The following is a 19,435-nucleotide window of genomic DNA, read 5'->3' on the forward strand; positions in this document are numbered from 1 at the left end:
GTGTAGTTGTCTGGAAATATAGTTGCTTGATAATTATTCCAATGGAAAGATGATGCAGCATTTTTAATGATGAAAGTCTAATTTTCAGTTAAGTCAAGCAAAATTAAGTACAATCCTTCTTTTAGTATAACTTTAAGGTGCTTTAGAAATAAACCTCGTTGTTTCGCATAAAATGCTTGAGGTTTCAGATTTTTACGTTTAGTGCAAAGTGCTTCTACGAAAGCAATACCGTCTACTATTTCGGTCACTGCAAATGATTTCTTCAAGGCATTCATGATAATCTGGCAATTGTTCGTCAGTTCCCACCGTTAAATGTTTAATATCAATCGCATTCATGATTAACTTTACGTTTTTATGCAAAACGCAGGCACAAACATTGTAAGTTCCACTTGCTCCAGCTAAAACACAGTGCTTTGGTCTTAGTTGTGCGAATTTTGAAATTTCAAACTTCAGATTTTCATGTAGGGCTACAAATCTGGCATATAATTCTTCAAGATTGCACAGAATCAGTCCCTTTGGTACTTGCTCACGAATACCATATAGTTTTTTAACAGACACAAAATCTTTCTTACCTGGCAACTATCGACTATTCTCGTCATCTTCGTAGAAGCTTATTACCAAATTTTCAGTTTCTTCTGCCAATTTTTGTCCTCGCTTGGCTTCGGGAAAAGTCAAAACTCCATTATTGGCAACTAAGTCTTTCGCTTTTCTAGCTTTACGTTCAGGTGCAACGAATTCTCGCATGATTCGTCTGCGACTCCAAGTGTTTGGAATTGACTGATTTGTCTATTTTTTAACGTTTTTTATTCCGAATAATGTTTTATCTATCACATATTTATTTGTCTCTTAATCAATTTTTATTTAAATGCTTCAAATCTTATCCTTTTATGAATAGCCACTCTTATATTTTAATTATGTAATTACTTTCTCTTCCATATGAATCATTCTATTCGCAGTTTATTGTTTTTCGGCATGTAAACTTGCTGACTGCGTTTGAGAGTGTGTCATTGAATTCCTCAGTCGTCGTCGCACAAGCGAATACGGAAGAGCTTGATTCTTCTTTTCGTGAATCAATACGGGCTAACAAATTATTCATTATCCTTTAAATACAGGTGGCTCTGAGTGGAGCATTATTAGTTGAATTTAATTTATGTATCAATTTATTTGTCGTACCTGTTTTTTCATACCATTAATGATAATTATTGCGACCAAGTGCCTAATTCTACATCACAGTTCTGCAGGTTTTTTATATATTGTTTAAACATTCGTGGACATTTTTGTTCCTTCGAGGCGGATACTCATTTGTGCAGTTTGGCGAATTCACGAATGTTTGACCTTTTGGTGCATTTTACCACAAGTCTTTGTGAGTGCAGTTATAACAATTAGACAGTGTTTAGTGTTGGCGTTCCTCCCGGTACTATTCGGAGTGACTTATGAACGTTGAGGATTGCAGTGTTAAAGTTGAGTGCTTTGCAGACGGATAACTGCATAATATAAAAAAAATCGAGAGAACCTTCGACTTTCAAAGGATGCATCCAGGTTCGTAAGTTGCTTATTCGTGTATGTCGATATGCCTAGTATCTCAACGCGTCATTGCCCTTGGTAACCAGGCTTGTTTACTATTCTCGGGCTAATGGTCTGTTACCTACAGCTATTATACGAGTCACTTCAAGTAATGGTACTTCAGAGTTAGTGCGCGCTCTCCTTGATATCGATTCTGAAGTTTCACTTGCTTCAGAATCTCTCGCACAACGTTTCAGACTGCCTCGCTTGAGTTATGACTTGGGCCTTCTAACTGTAGGTAAAAAATGTGCGTCCATGACAAATTGTGCCGTCTCATGCATTTTATTCATATACTTTAAATCTGATTTTAAATATCATTTAGATGCGCTTGTGCTTTCGTGTTTAAGTCCGTATCTCCCACATTTTCAAATGGATACTGGAGAATGGCCTCACATATCTGGATTGTGTTTGGTGGATCCAGACTTCAGTAGCAATAGGATAATCGAGGTGATCATAGGAGCAGATGCCTATTCATATTTACTCCTGCCTAATATTCGTAAATTAACTTCTTCCGCTCCTGTTGCGCAGGAGATCTATTTTGGTTGGATTTTATCAGGAAAAACTATAAGCAAATCATCAACAGATTCTAGCTATTAATCTAACACAGCCGTTGGAATGCATATTTCTTTACAGGAAGACGTGACTTTTGATCTTCAAAAATTTCGGAAGGAAAAAGAGATTTCCCCTAAAATCGTGTTGACAGCTGATGATCAGGAGTGTGAGGATTTCTTCGTTTCTACTCATTCTCGCATACCTGAGGAGGGAAGGTACGTGGTTCGGCTTCTAATAAAGCGCAATTTCCAATCTTTCGAAGATTCATATCGTCCTGCTCTTCAAATATTGCATCGCCAGGAACGTCGCCTCGCACGTGACGAGCCACTTTTTGAGGCTTATAATAAGTTCCTCGCGGAGTATCTCACTCTTGGTAACATGGTTCCGGATAGCGAGACTTCAGTTCGTCGAGATAGTTCTCGACCGTTTTACTTACCACATCATGGAGTTTGGAAGTCTTCAAGTACAACCACTAAGCGTCGAGTGGTCTTCAATGGTTCTCAGCGAAGAGAAATTGGAATTTCGCTCAACGAATGCTTCCACGTTGGACCTACTATTCTAGCCAACTTAATGGATATTATACTGCGTTGCAGGCTCCATGTCATCTTTGTGTGTGCTGATGTCGAGAAGATGTATAGACAGATTCAGGTGCATCGAGATGACTCAGATCTTCAACTCATCCTTTGGAGAAAATCACCCGAGGACCCAGTACAAACTTTTCGTCTAACAACTTTCACATATGGATTGTCGTGTGCACCTTTTCTCGCTCTTCGATGTCTACAGCAACTCGCAATTAATGAGGGACAATACTATCTTCTTGCCTCCAACGCAATTCAAAAGGGGACCTACGTGGATGATGTAATTACAGGTGCGGATACCTTGGAAGAAGCTATACTTCAGAATCATTTACATCATCTACTCAAAGTGGGCGGATTTCCCCTTCGAAAGTGGATGTCGAATGATCCTAAATTATTAAAGAAGATACATGAAAAACATGAGAAATTATCAAAAACCAAGTATCTTCCAACTCAACTATCTGTTCAAATGCTAGGTCTCAATTGGAATCCAAAGAAAGATGTCTTCACATTTGATGTTGATCTACCAGCTTGTGTCCCTGTCGTAACAAAAACGATCAGTTCTCAGCCAGATATCTCAAATTTTCGATCCCCTGTGTTGGTTGAGCCCAGTGATTACTACAGCCAAGGTCTTCATCAAATTTCTGTGGCTCTCAAAGATTTCTTGGGATGATCATCTTCCGATAAAAGATCACAATCGATGGCTTGAATATCAAGACAATCTTCGTTTTTTTTCAGGGATTGAGATACCTCGTTGGATCGGATGTCGTTCGTCTTCTGGTTCTTACGAACTACACGCATTTTGCGATACCTCGAAAAGAACTTACGCCGCTGTTGTTTACCTTTTTGCTATGCCAGCTTCTGGAGAATCTGATGTGTCACTTGTGGTTTCCAAATCTAAGGTTACTCCCGTGAAGGAGTTGAGCTTGCCGCGACTTGAACTATCTGGAGCAGTTTTATTGGTTCATCTAATGAAGTATGTGCAATAGACATTCCAGTTGGATGTCCCTGTACATTTATGGAGCGATTTAACTGATACTCTTGACTAGATTAAAAGACATCCTACGAGATTGAAGACTTTCATAGCAAATCGGATGTCTGAAATTCAAACGACGCTTCCTTCAGCACTCTGGCATTATGTACCATCAGCGAGTAATCCAGCTGAATGTGCATCGCAGAGTATTCCTGCCAAGAACGGGTCCCTTTTCACTTAGGTGGAAAGGACTGCATTGCTTAACCTCATCGTCCATCTGGCCAGTCCGACCTCTGTTAAAGAAGAATAATGTGGATATGGAAGAACAAGAGGTGTAAGTCAACACAGCCACCGTCGTTCCATTGTTGTGGGAGTTTCTTCATCGATTTTCTACATTGGAGAAATTTTTACGAAGTGCAGCTTGGTTAATGAGATTCCTGCTATACTGTCGTCATCCATCAGACCCGATGAAACCAGTGTTGTTTCAGCAACTAATGGGAAATCTTTCAGCAATTCGTTCGATTCCAAGTAGACCATTCCCACATACTGGTGTGGATTATGCTGGACTTATCCGCCTCCGTACCAACCAGGGTCGTGGCTATAAATCTTATAAGGGTTATATGGCCGTCATTGTTTGTTTTTCCACCCGTGCTGTGCATTTGGAAGTAGTACCCGACTCTACGGCAAATGGCTTTCTAGCGGCCTACACTAGATTTATTTCTCGTCGTGGAATAAGCAAAACATTATCCAGTGACCAGAGAACCAACTTCATTGGTGCTGACGCCAACCTTCGAGCCATGTTTTCTTCAGCCTCGAAACAATCAAAATTGGTTGCTTCACTGCTTGCTGCTTGTGGCATTGAGTAGAGGTTCAATTCAACAGGTGGACCTCATTTTGGCGGACCTTGCGAGGCAGCTGTGAAGTCTTATAAACACCACATTCGCCGAGTCCTCGGAGATAGAACGTTGACATTCGAGGAAATGAGCAACTTTCTTTCCCAAGTGGCCGCTTGTTTAAATTCTCGTCCTCTGCAAGCTATGTCTGATGACCCAGAAGACCTCAGCTCAACTCCAGGACACTTTTTAATCGGAGAGCCTCTTAATAACATACCGGAATCGAATTTGCTTGAGATACTTGTTACTCACTCAACTCGTTGGCAACTTGTTCAGCAAATGCAGCAGCATTTTTGGCACCGGTGGTCTTCTGATTACCTAAAGGAACTGCAACCCCGATCCAAATGGAAATCAACCTGCCCATCGATGGAGATTGGTGAACTAGCTCTCATTCGAGATGAGCACCTTCCACCTACTAAATGGGCCTTAGACCGTATCATCAATTTACATCCAGGATCTGACGGTCTTGTGCGTGCAGTGACTCTTCGCACTAAGGATGTTGTTTTAGAAAGGCCTATAGTGAAGGTGTTTCTCCTGCCAAAGGCAGTGAAGGAAGTGGTGTAACTTTTACAATTCGGTTTTCTTTTTTTTACCATGTTTCAGTTTTTTTGTGTGGTACGTTATGAATGCATGTATGAGATTGTATTTTTTTATCATTTCGTCCAAATGAAGTGGGCGGAGTGTTTGGAATTGACTGATTTGTCTATTTTTTAATGTTTTTAATTCCAAATTATGTTTTATCCATCAGATATTTATTTAATTGCCTGTTAATCAATTTTTATGTAAATCCTTGAAATCTTATCATTATTAATAAAGACGACTCTGAGTGGGGCATTATTAGTTGAATTTAATTTATGTATCAATTTATTTGTCGTACCTGCTTTTCCTTCCATTAATGATAATTATTGAGACCAAGCGCGTAATTCTACATCACAGTTCCTCAAGTTTTTTTATATTGTTTAAACATTCCTAGACACCAAGACTTAGACGCAAGGGTGAATAGACAAATCTTTTCTGAATATGTAGTGCCCTTCTGCTGTAAATTTTCTTTTATTTGATTCAGGACTTCGAGAACCACTAAGTGATTTTCATCACTGCATCCTTCTTTTTTATTTCTAAATGTCAAACAAAAATCTGTGTTCTCATGTATCTCTTCCTCTATATTAATACCAGGATCTTCTATAACTCTGAATGGCTGTAAATTGATAATTCTACATTCTTTACTACGAGCACCACATATTTCACTGGTCAGCGCTAGATGACCATGAAAAGGTCTTTAGGGATCTCACTTTGCTTCGAAAGCAGCGATTCGTAAAGAGACTTGAAAACGAACTTATAACCTGAACTAAATGAAAAAAAACACAGAAAAAAAGGATAAACAATTTACAAACGTATGCAACTAAGAAACAAAAACCAAACACAAGAAATCACAGAAAACACAAACAGAAAAGTTCTAAACACTACACGTTGGCTACTTTTATCTTTCAGAAAACCCAAGTCAGAGTAGAGTAAAGCAGTGCAACGTTTTGCTTGAGGCCAAAAAACAGATGACAGTCTATGTGATTGACTATTGTTCCTTGGTACAATATGAGAAATAAATGAAAATCTATGTACGTGACTGTATGTTGTTTTTAGGCTGTACACGAAACCAAGTTTAATCCAGCCGAAAAAAGGACGAATCCTGTATCATTTCTTCTTCTTCTTTATTCATAATATGTCCCCTAAGGGGTTACATGACTTCCATTCCTTACAATCTTTCCGCTTATATCTATATTTTTTTCAATCTTATCCTTTCTTTATATACAATTATTTACAACTATTTACAAAAGTCTTATATCTAGTTCCTTATCTCTATTTCCTGCGATAGCGCAATTTAGGACTTATTAGCAAACGAGTGAGCGAGCGAACGAAAGCGAGAGTGCAAGCGAAAGAGAAAGCATGAGAACTCAAACGCATCTTAGTCTACTTAACTTTTACCTTACCATTACTTACAATCTTTACGCTTCTAATCTAAGCGACTTCCGTTTCCTTTTTGTTTCACTTTTTATACCTCCATTAGCCTTTTTTCACATGCATTCTATCATTCTCTCTCATTCGCTCCTCTAGCACTCTCCTACTCCTTCATCCACTCTTCTTCTAATCCATCCTGCCCTAGAATCTTAACCACATTCTCTTGCCAGCTTCCTTTATCTTCCATTCCTCTCCTACATCCTTCTCATACTTGCTCCCATGTTTCCCCCTCCCATTCATATATTCTACACTTTCTGTTCTCTTCTTTTTCCCAGTACATTCCCTCCTTTACCTCGTTTCCCAATCTAAATCTTGATATTCTGGTCCACCTTCTCTCTCCCCATCCCTTTTCTAAATACTTTGACAATCCTTCATTTTTTATCATCTTATACCACTTATTGTATTTTGATTCCTCAATCCTCCCTCATCTTTCTATTAATTGTCTTTCCCTCTCCCTTTTTTCCAATTCTTCATAGTTTAATCGAGTCCCGTTTTCTATTTCTCTATCGTTAAAGAACTCCCTCGTTTCTTCTTCCCATCTCGTTAATTCAATCGCCCTCCCTCTCCTCTCTTCTACTTCCATTAAACACTTTCTCGTCCACTCCCCTCCCTTTCCCTCCCTCAGCTTCGTCTCAAATTTCTATGCCCTTTTTCCCGCTCTAATACTCAACTTATCCCTTTGCGCTTCTTCTCTCAACCTTCTTTTTCCTATTCCCCATATCTGTTTCATTACCCCTGCTGCTTTTTTATCCTTTCTCTTATATGAGCTGTATGATCTCCATTCGTTTGCAAGACTTATCCCAAATATTTATACTCTTTTACTTCTTCTAACTTTATTCCCTTCCATCTCTCTGTTCATTATTTCTTCCTTCCCCTCCTTTTCTAAACCTCATTATCTTTGTTTTTTCTACACTTACATTCAGCTTTTTCCCATCTAAGTATTTCTATAATCCTGTAATTAATTCCGCCATCCCTTCTTCATCCTCTGCCATCAACACTACGTCGTCTGCGTATGCCAGTGTATATATCTTTTCCTTCCCTATCCTAACTCCTCTCCAATCCTTTCTCCTGATTTCTCCTTCCAAGTCTGATATTAATAAATTAAATAAAAGTAGGCTCAGAGGACATCCTTGTCTCACACCTCTCACCAATCAGAAACTATCTCCTACTTGCTGTCCTACCTTTACCCTGCTTTTAGTCTCTCTACAAATTTTTGATACTCTCTTTATTAATCCTTCTATTATCCCCTTTTTTACCCTAACTTTTTCTATTTCTCCTCGGTTTAATGAGTCAAACGCCGCCTTTAAGTCCACGAACATTGCTATCATTGCCCCTTTTTCCCTTTTAATTCTCGTATTTACTAGATAGTTCAGAACATAGATGTTGTCCATTACCCCCATTCCTTTTCTAGACCCTGTCTGATTCGGTGACTCGATATTTTTTTCTTCAACTTCTAAAAATAGTTACATATACTTTATACAGTGTTGGTGTCAAGGTCACCCCGCCCCATAATCTTTAACCACCTCTCCTTTTTCTTTCTTTACTATTGGTATGACTACTCCTTCTTTCCATAACTCTGGCCACCCTTCTCCTCTTCATACTGTATTACACATTATCCATGCCAAAAAGTATCCAAAAAATATTTCTTCCACCTACCATTTCAATATCTTGGTTTAAACTTTTTCTTCTTTTTCTTTCTCTATTTACTACCTTCAATACCTCTTCTTCTGTCCTAGCCTTCTCCACCTCTTCCTCAAACCTATTATTCTCTTCCTCTTTCTTTTGATAATACAACTCAGTATACTCTTTCTTTTTTTCCTATATTCTTCCCCATTACTTTTTTCTTTTCTCCACTTTCTTAATTCCTTTCTGACCTCCTTTTTCTCTTTTCAGCTCTGATTTCAGCACTCTAATCCTATTTTTATGTCTCCTGTCATTTTTCCATTTCCTTGTCCGCATTTTCCTCCTATTTTGATATTTCTGACCTTTTATTTAAACTGTTCTTTTCCTTCCCTTGACCAATCCTCTTTTCCTACACTTCTTTACATTTGCCTTCCTTTTTTCATATTGTTATTGTTTTTTGTCCCTCTAATGTCACTATTAAGGGAAATTGATCCGAATCAATATAATCACCTACCTCTAGTTTCTTAGCCTTCTCTCTTACCTCATCGCCCACTATCACATAATCAATTACCGTTCCCCTTTCACCTTCTGAGCGTGTATATTCTCCTTTCTCATCTCCTCCTATATTTCCGTTTAAGATATACCAACCCAACTTCTCCAAGCTCTTCAACAACTTTTTTCCCTCCCCATTTAGTACCTTATCTTTGGATTTTCTTCCTCTCTCTTCTTCCCATTCCCTTCCTCCTCTGTCACCCGTCATCGCATTGAAATCCCCACCTATTATCAGCCTACTCTCTTCTTTATTTTCTTCAATCATTTCTTTTATCTCATCTGCTTTCTCCTGCATATCACCGTTCACATAAATCCCCACTACCTTCCATTTCTCTCCTCCCATCATTACCTCTTATACTATTAATCCTTCTTTTTGTTCTTTCCTGTCTTTCTTATCCTTCCCTGCTATACATTCATTCCTTACTCCCATCACCATTCCTCCCATTGATCTGCCCTTTTTATTCTTCCTCTTTGCATTTTGCACTTGCCATTTGTAACCTCTTGGTAAGCTTCCCCTTACTCTTTCCTATCATTTTTCATCTAGCTACATCTCCATCATTAATGCTACATCCCAATGTGTCAAATTTCTCATAAACTCCCTATCCTTTCTCTCCAATCCTGCTATATTCCAGTAAAAAATTTTACATTCTTCCCTACTTTTGTTTTTCATCTTTTTTTCTTCCTTCTATTTCGTATTTTACTATCTACTGTTAATTCTTCTCCTAGCTTCCCTGCACCTCATTTCTAACTTGCTGGTCCCTTTCTTCATCCCAATCCCACTACACTCCATCTATGTGTATTCTCCCATACTGATCCTATGTTATCTTTCCCTTTTTTCTTTCATCTTCCGCTATTTCCCTCAATTCATATTGCATCTCTCTTTCTACCCATGTCAAATCATCCTCTATTCTCTCTGGACTTCCATATAATAATCTCTTCTGTGTCATCTCCTCCCTCTTATGTTCCCATTTCTTTAATTTCACCAGTACAATTATCTCCCCTCTTCGCTCTTCTCTTCCTACATTTTACATTTCCTCTATCTCTACCGTAGGACCAATCCTTTTTAGTACTTCGTTCACCCCTTCCTTCAGCTCTATCCCCTTTAATCTTATACCCTTTATCACTATGTTTAATTTTATTTCTTTCCTCTCTTTCCTTTCTATTCTTTGTTCTATTTTTCTAACATTCCCCTGATTTCTTGCCATTTTTTATTTCTTTCTTAAGTCCCGCCATTTATCGCCTAATTTTCTTCTTTAATTCCTCTCCCCTTTTCTCCTGCTTTTCTTCATAAATTCCCATTACCTCTATCATCACTTCGCGAATTTTCTTTAGTCTTTTCTTTTTCATCGGAACTTCACGTTCATTTCTGGTTTCGTCAGCCCCCTTACTATTATCACTCTTCCCTACCAAACTTTGCTTTTCCGGCGTCGATCTAAACATTTTTTGACTACTAACCCGATCAACACAGTCCTCTCACCCTGTCACAAATCTTCAAAGAAACTTCCACACAAATCTGTCTCAGTCCTCCAAAATATCTACCTCCCCTTTTTAATCTCACAATCCCTCAATTAATCTCTCACATCCACACCCTTCTACACACTTCCAAAATTTACTCATCTCAAATTTCACCACAATATCAGAGAATTTCAGCATCAAATATTCCCGCTACTTTACGCTTTCATCCCGGAAACGGTAGTCCTGTATAATTTGTTTATATGAATAGTTTAAACATTTGTTAATTGATTTAAGCCTTTTACAAGTGTGTTTTATGTGACGGCAATGATGAAAATATACAGAAAATCCTAAAAAAAAAAACATTATAGAGGGGCGAGGGGTGAACGCTCTCTTAAAAAATACCTGTGTTCTCTTATTTGTTTATAACTATATGTAGAAATTTTCGATACATTAAGAACCGTCGAAATAAATGTTTGGAAAGTTTCTGTACCAATGAAAAGTATGTTTGAATGAATCGAATTTGAACGAAACAACGTCGGTTGGTGCATTGGCTGGACTGGCTGACCTGTCAGAGTGCGCAAGGAAGGGTTTCGCTCGGATATCTTCGCATAATTACAAAATTATTTTCAGTCCCGAAATTCCAAACAGCATTTTTATCGGAAATAAATCAAGCTTTCGTTTTCAAATACTTTTGAAAAATAAAAACTGCCTGAAGAGTAGAAAATGTTAAATAAACATTTTGAATGGCAATTTGTTTATAAAAATTAAAAAATTAAAAACAACAGATTTCACAGAATGAAAGAGCATAAAAAACCCTTCTGCGAAGATATCCGAGCGAAACCCTTCCACACGCGCTCAGATATTCCGGCCAGTTCAGCTAATGCACTGACCGAATTTGTTTTGTTCAAATTAGGAAAGAGAAGTATTTTTTAAGAGAGCCTTCAGCCCTCGCCCCTCCATAACATTTTTTTTAGGTTTTGCTGTATATTCTCATCATTACCGTCACATAACACAGACTTGTGAAAGGCTTAAATCAAATAACAATAGTTTAAACTATTCATATGAACAAATTATACAGGATTCTTCCTTTCTTTGGCTGGATTAAACTTGGTCTCGTGTATAGCCGAAAAACAAAAGACGTCCACGTAAATAGATTTTCATTTGTTTCTCATATTGTACCAAGAAACAAAAGGCAATCACATAGACTGTCATTTGTTTCTTGGCCTCAAGCAAAACGTTGTGGAGGAAGTGATAAAGGAGGACACAGATTTTTGTTTGCCAATGTGAAATGAAAACGAAGGATGCAATGATGAAAATCGCTGAGCTGGTCTCGAAGTCTTGAATCAAATAAAAGAAAAATTAGAGCAGAAGGGCACTACATATTCAGCAAAAAATTGTCTACATACCCTTGCGCCTAAGTCTTAAAGTCGCAGACAAATCATGCGAGAATTCGTTGCATTTGAACGTGAAGCTAGAAAAGCGAAAGAGTTATTTGCCAAAAGTGGAGTTTTTACTTTTCCGGAAGCCAAGCGAGGACAAAAATTGTCAGAAAAAACTCAATTATATGCCAGATTTGTAGCCCTACATGAAAATGTGAAGATTTGATTTTCAAAATTCGCAAAACTAAGACCAAAGCACTGTATTTCAGCTGGAGAAAGTGAAACTCACAATGATTGTGTCTGCGTATATCATGAAAACGTAAAGGTAATGCTGAATGTGATTGATATTAAACATTTAACGCTTGTCATTTTAACGAACGCGAATCTTGTCCTGACATTGAAAATTTTAAAAAGTACTTGACTGATCTATTGGACGTGAATAGTTTCGACACAGTGACATATCAAGTTTGGCAGCAAACTGATCAAAAGCGCTATGAATACCGAAATAGCAGACGCTGATTCTTTCGTAGAAGCACTCTGCACTAAAAATAAAAACCTGAAACCTCACGCATTTTATGCGAAATGACAAGGTTTATTTCTGAAGCACCTTAAAGTTATACTAAAAGAAGGAGAATACTTAATTTTGCTTGACTTTGCCGAAACTTATGCTTTCATCGTTCAAAATGCTGTACAATCTTTCCACTGGAATAATAATTACGCAAATATATTTACGGTAGTTATTTATTACAAAGATGGAAACTAACTTAAGCATTTTAGCATGGCAATCATCTCAGATTGTTTAAGTCATGACACTGTAGCTGTGTACACATTTCAAAAATTCAACCACGAGTAGCTCAAGAAGAAATTCAGCGTTGTTAACCAAATTTATTATGTCACAGGTGGAACTGCGCGGCTTTTAAAAAATAAATAAGCCTTCAGAAATCTTTTAAACCACAAATTGGATTTTGGAATTTCTGCAGAAATACATTTCCAGGCAAGTGCACATGAAAAAGGTTTAACTGACGGGATTGGTGGAAATTTGAAAAGACTTGTGGCAAAAGCTATCTTGCAGTGCTCAGCACAGATTGCAATCCTAAATGCGATGGATTTATTCGAATAGGCTAAGAATCATTTAAAGGAAACAGTCATTCTTTTCAGCTCGAAGGAAGCTCACATAGAGATGACCAAAAAAGTAGAAACTAGATTCACTGAAGCAATTACAATTCTCGGCACTCTAAGCTTCGCTGGAGAATCATGCATACAAACTAATCCCCGGTAGGACTGGCCAACCTGTCCAAGCGCGAGGAAGGGTTTCGCTCGGAAATCTTCGCATAATTACATAACTATTTGAAATTACAACATTTTAAACATCATTCTTATCGGAAAAGACTCAAGCTTTCGTTTGAAAATCCTTGAAAAACAAATATAAACTGTCCGAAGAGTAAAAAATGTTAAATAAACATTTTAAATGGATTTTTTTGTATAAAAATTAAAAACAATAGATTTCACAAAATGAAAGAGCATGAAAAGCCTTTCAGGAAGCACTCATAGAAAATTCAATTCTTATTTGTAGAAAGGAAGTTATGACCATTTGTAAATGCCCGATTTGCCCGGTGGGTATACTACTATCAGTTAGGCAAACAAACTCTTAAAAATTGAATGGAATTGGAAGATATGACTTTTAAAGTTGGGACAGTTCAGGAATAATGCCTCATATACAGATTTAAAAGTAAAAAATTCAGAATCTATGGATTTCGACGATTACAGGTACCTAACAATTTTCCAACAAAATTTGAATTAAGTTAAACATAATGTATCTTTTAAAGAGAAAAAGATATAAATATAAATAAATAATATAAATCTTGGATCCCTAATAAAAGGATTATCCTTTGAACCCAAGCTCTGGCGACTTCTGAACATTTCCATATGAATTCTGACGTATCCTGACGATTTCTGTCGAGAAACTTAACAAAAGTAGTCATTAATGGTTAGAAGTCCTGAATTTGTTTCTAATTATTCCTGACTTTTTTTAGTAGGGTAACGCTGTGCGTAGTGTGAGTACCATTGTCGTAGACATGCCGCTAACCACCCAGCCTCAAAGTGGCTGCTTCTAATGTTGGTGCTACAAAACTCAAAATACAAGCTGTTCCAAATTGCAACTGGCATTAGAAAAATCGTAACAGTACCATCAAACTAGTCTCAGTAATAATTATTTTTCCACTACAAACATTTAAAACCAATCTTTATTAATTTATTATATTAAAAAGTGTTGGGTAAGCCTAAAAACTTTAGAACTTCTTTTAAATTTAATTTCATTAATTACGCTTCTTCGGTAAGAGTAACTTGTGGTTATGTCCGCCACCCAATAATAATATTAAACAACCGCCAAAATCCATTCCTAACCATTTTAACGAAACAGTTGAGAAGATTTTTTACTTTAAGAAGCCAATACATTTTTTAATGAAAAACAGTCGCAAAAGTTTTTTGGGATATCTCAATATTATTATGGGATTGCCAACATAACATTATTGTAACTTATTTTAGGATGATCCAATTGGACTTTTATTATAGTGTTTTGGAAAGCTCTTTCCATGTACTTTAAAACTATTAAAAAGATATTTTTATTTTTTACACTTAAGGGTACCATGTTAAATTTCCGCAGTGCTCGGGGATGAATACTGTCAGGTCTAATGTGCCTTAATATTATATTTAACTTTTTTGGGATAATAATCTGTGCAGAAATAAATAAATTATGCTATAAATTTCATCCAACACCTAATATTTCATTCATAATGAGCGTAAAAAATTGTATTTGATCACAAAAACATTTCCGGTCCACTTTTTCTTCTGCATGATTTCAAACAATAAAAAACGGGTATATTTTGAAATAAAAAAACATTTTTTTTAATATGTTTTTTTTTTCTTAAAAAAATCAATTTCGATTTTTAAAAATACTATTACTAAGGTGAATTTTTAATTTAAACTTCGCAGGCTAATCGATTCGGACAAACTCTTTAATTTTTATGTTGGTCCTACTGTTACTAAAATCTGTGCCAAATTTTATGTCAATGTCATAATTTGTTACATAGTTACGCTTGTGTTTTTTAAACGACTAAAAGTTATTTTTTCGATATATACAATGTCTGAATTTGTTGAGCAAAGAAGTGCCATTAAATTTTGTTTGCGGGATGAAATTTCGGTTGCGGAAATGTTCAGAATATTGCAGAAGGCTTTCGATGATTTAACCATGTCGCAGAAAAATGTTTATAAGTGGTACAAAGACTTCAAAAAAGGCAGAGAACGTGTTGATGACTTGGAACGCCCCGGACGACCATCAACATCAACTGACGAGCAACACGTCAATCAAATCAAAGAATGTGCATTATGAATTCCTTCCGCCCAACCAAACTGTCAACAAACAATATTATTTTAGCGTTATGCGTCGCTTGCGTGAAGGTATTTGCTTCATGAGGCCGGATTTATGGAAAGATAACCCTTGGTTTTTGCACCATGATAATGCGCCGTCTCACACTGTACTCGTTCTTCGTGACCATTTCACCAAAAACTCAACGCATATCGTTCCACAACCTCCATATTCACCTGATTTAGCTCCGTGTGACTTCGGGCTATTCCCCAAACTCAAAGGACCACTGCGAGGACACCGTTTTAGACGATTGAAGGGATACAAGCCAAATCGAAGAATACTTTGAAGGCAATTTCGGAAATTGAATTTAACAAGTGTTTCGACGATTGGAAAAAACTTTGGCATAATTGCATTATATCGGGAGGGGATTACTTTGAAGGAGATGGAATTGATTTGGATGTTCGTGCAGTCAAGCTAATGTCAACGTTCTCTAACTTGAGTGTACAAACATAACACTTTTTTTGATCAAATGAGGCATATTTGAAATAAGTTTGTTAAATAAATACTGGGATAGCATGTCAGCAAGATCAATCAAAAGAGCCCTGTTCGACCGAAAAGTTTTAACCAACATTCGGAAAATTCAGTGATCTTTACCGGTTGTCGATTTATTACAATAATAAGTATAGTAAAAGAATATGTGTATTGCTTAGTATACGGTTAATTATTGGTTTTAGTATAATTGATTTTACCTGCAAATGTAGAGTAGAGCCGCTCACTCTCCATTAAAATTCAAAACGTGCTATTTTTCGAAATGGAATAGTGAAATTAAATAATTTATCAGTTTCAGTAACTATTTACTAGTAAATGACCTTAAAATAACGCCTAAAAATAATAGAATGTGCTTTGTAGCCTAGCTGATAGATACTTTGCCGTTTTTTAATGCATTGACGACACATTCTAACTGCTCTTTCGAATACTTGATATGTCTGGAAGACCCTGCCTTTGGCTTATAAATAATCACCATAAGTGACTGTATCCTACGAATTCGACACTTTTTAGAAAAATCATTGTACAACAATAATAACATACCATACATTGAGTAAACCTTGTGAAAATCTGGTAAAGGCAATGTAAAATAAGTTACGTAGCTACAAAAAGTGACATAGTCACATAACTCAAAGTATTTTGACATAGATTTCAGCAGGTGCGGGCCTACTGCACGTAGAGTCATTGTATTTGATTTTGCGGCGCTCATTCACTCAAATACTGTTTTGTGTTACAGGAGTACTCAAAGGATGCTGTTTCACACGTACACAAATATCTTATGAAGAACGAAGTTCCTGTGAATTTGTTTGAGGTGGGTACGTGACTTTAATTCTGTTAAATATTTTACTTCAACTAGAACGTTATACGTTTGCGGGGTACGCGTTAAATTTTGTTCCAAGAAATTACTTTATTTGAAAATGAAGTTCAATAAAAAAAACCATGAAATTAATTTTTACTTTAGTAGCTTTCATTTGTAAACAACTTCGTATGGGTGCCCTCTCACGTTACTGATTAAATAATTTTGCAACTCTAAAGATTTGCATGGACTTTGCAAAAACAATCTAAAATCAGGGAGCGCATAATCACATATGTTCCCACTTGCTCTAGTGTAAAATCTTTTGATTCCGAAAAACGTACCATCATATACGGAATTTTGTTACACATTTTTATAGGAGTACATAGTAAATGATTAATGATGTAACAATTCATCTTTCTCAAAATTCACACAATTTTTTTTTTTTAATTTCACGACGATTCGAAAATATATGTTTATGAAAATTGTTTAAATAATTAATAGTTCATCGGAAAAATTGCTAAACTATAAACTTGTTAGAATAATTAATAATTCTTGTAAATTTGCAAAACATAATAGAAAAGAGTCGGCAGACAGACATTTCTAGTTGGCTCGGTAAATAAATTGAGCATATTCGTTAAAAAAATAGCCAAACTCTAAATTTATGTATGAAAATGGTGTAAATAATTAATCATTTTTATAAATTTGCAAAATATCGTATCAGAGAGTTATAAAATAGTCAGACTCTTAAATTGTTTATGAAAATTGTTTAGATAACTAATAATTCTTGGGATGTTTTATATCATCATAGAAAAAAGTCATCGAAGAGATATTCTTAGTTACTTCTTTAAAAAATTGCGCATATTCGTTGAAAAATAGCCGAACTCTGATTTTGTTTATGAAAATTGTTTGAATAATACACCATTCTTGTAAATTTTCAGTGCCCTATCAAAGAGTTATAAATATTGTTTTACAAATTGCAAAATAGCATCTGTCTTTAAATAATAGTAATAAAAAATTTATTTGTCTTAAATTTAACATATCGAGGCGTCTTAACGGTAGGGTGCCAACGCACGCGACACGACTCGACGACACTTAACCAAAAATAAAAGCAATAAAAAACTTTTCGAGAAGTTAGCGCTAGAAAGTCTTTCTCATGTAATTGAACAAGATGAGGCTAGAAGTTGGCCAAAACTAAAAGGTGCTCACTCGCTTCATCAAATCATGAAAGTTCTATCTCGGGCAAGCAAAGCATGAAGGTTGCCACTTCTCGCATTTAGATTATAAGCGAGAAGAGGCACCTTCATGCTTTGCTCGCCCGAGATAGCACGTTAATGTTTTGATGGAGCGAGCGAGCATCTTCTCGTTTTGGCCAACTTCTAGCTCCATCTTGTCCAATTCCGTGATCTAATACTTTCTAGTTCTTACTTCTTGGTTAGCTTTTTATTGTTTATATTTTTGGTCAAGTATCATCTAGTCGATCGCGTGTTTTGGCATCCTATCGTTAGGACGCCTCGATATAGCAAAACTTTGTATTTCAATGAGCTAAATATTCCCAATTCTGAAAAGAACTTTTGTTCATTAATTTTTTTTAACGTAACAAAAAAGGTTTAAAAATAATCTTACCGACCAGAATCATTTATAGATAGTTTTAGCCACGGTCGTATATACAGGTCCCGAAACTCCCGGGAGTAGGGGTACCACGATTCATGAGACGACCTGTGACGTTACAAAATGCCACGGGGGGGGGGGGCAGTGTAGATGAGTAGTAGAATGTGCGGATAATTTGGACGAGGAAACTTTAACGGAATATGAAACAATCTACATAGAAAGATTAAAAAAAATATTGCGTTGCATATTACACTCAGAGTTCCAGGGCATTTTCAACAACAACAATACTTTAACGATCGCGGGTAATGGTCGTACCCACACTCCCGGAAGTTTCGGGACCTGTATATACGACCGTGGTTTTAGCACAGCTTTTAACAGTTGTTTTCATCGATTTTTTTCACTAATTAAACATTTTAGTTTTTGTAAAATAACTTATGTCCTATGTATCTTTGGTGAAATTTGCTTGTAAATTAAGTAAAGTAGTCTTAATTTTTTAACAAATCTGACAAAAACCAATGATCTAGTTGTAAAAGCATGAAATTATCGCCGCCTGAAAATTACCTTTTTTATCGTTTTTGTTCATCCATCCATTTTTTGTCCTATATCTTTTTTCTGAAACAATTAATTTTTGATTGTATCTAAAGATAGTAATTAAATTTTTATATTATTAAATTGCCTCATTACTGCAAATTCACGTTCGCTTAAAAAATATTACTAGCCTCCTCGGTACATATGATCTTTTATGTAACACGCCTATTGTTTTCGATTTTTTTTTCGTCTTTTTTATTTAAGTACGTTTACGTTTTAGGTTGGTTAAACGGTCATCTACGCAACGAGAAATTGAGCGTCATGTGCGCTCAGGTTGAAATTTTTCGTTGCATATGCGTAGACCATGAAAGTGCACTTTCCCGGGCTTCGACTGTAAAGCGAGGTGCACACACATTTGCACGACACACAAGATTCTCGCCCAAGCACAGGCTTCCATTTCAATCACTAAAATTCTCGCTCAGTATGGTGCATAAAGCGTCGAAAAATCATAACGTTGAACTTTCATGCATTCTGGAGCCTTCTAGTGTAATCTTCAGCCTTGTGCTTATTAGCTCTGCAAATGTTTGTGCGCTGCGCTCAAAGCACCTTCCCCGTCAATAATGACCTAATTTGCTTCTTCGAACACACAAAAAAAAGCAAGGAGACCAAATCTCCCTCTGTGCGACCAGGACATATTCTAAGCCTCAATTAGAATTGACCAAACCCCTATTATACGAAAAAAAATTTGAAAATCCGATATTTCTGCGCATGGTGTTGAAACTGTTAACATACTTATTTGTGTTTGTAGTGCACTGTTGCGCAATTAAAAAAAATTATAGCTAAAATCAATTACTTTTCATGGCTGTTATCTGCTCAAATGTGCTAAAATGTATTTTTGCACTGACCATTTTTTTTAGAACTGACCTTTTGGTCAGAACTAACCGTTAGAATATGCCCTGTGTGCGACTGAGTGCGAACACAATGAGTCTCCCCACAGCCGGCCCTGTATTTTTTAAAC

At 36.5% G+C, this 19,435-nt stretch overlaps 1 protein-coding gene across 1 annotated transcript in view; it reads left to right on the top strand.

Moving 5' to 3' along the window:
* The window catches only part of LOC117181323 (G protein-coupled receptor kinase 1), a 268,557-nt gene that overhangs the window by 78,428 nt on the left and 170,694 nt on the right, over positions 1–19,435 (top strand). Inside the window, exon 6 of the mRNA XM_033373882.1 lies at positions 16,222–16,296. Within this exon, the coding sequence (XP_033229773.1) occupies positions 16,222–16,296 (75 nt within the window). The remainder of the gene's footprint in view (positions 1–16,221; positions 16,297–19,435) is intronic.

Source organism: Belonocnema kinseyi, chromosome 10 (genome assembly GCF_010883055.1).
Source record: "Belonocnema kinseyi isolate 2016_QV_RU_SX_M_011 chromosome 10, B_treatae_v1, whole genome shotgun sequence".
Classification (NCBI taxonomy): Eukaryota; Metazoa; Arthropoda; class Insecta; order Hymenoptera; family Cynipidae; genus Belonocnema; species Belonocnema kinseyi.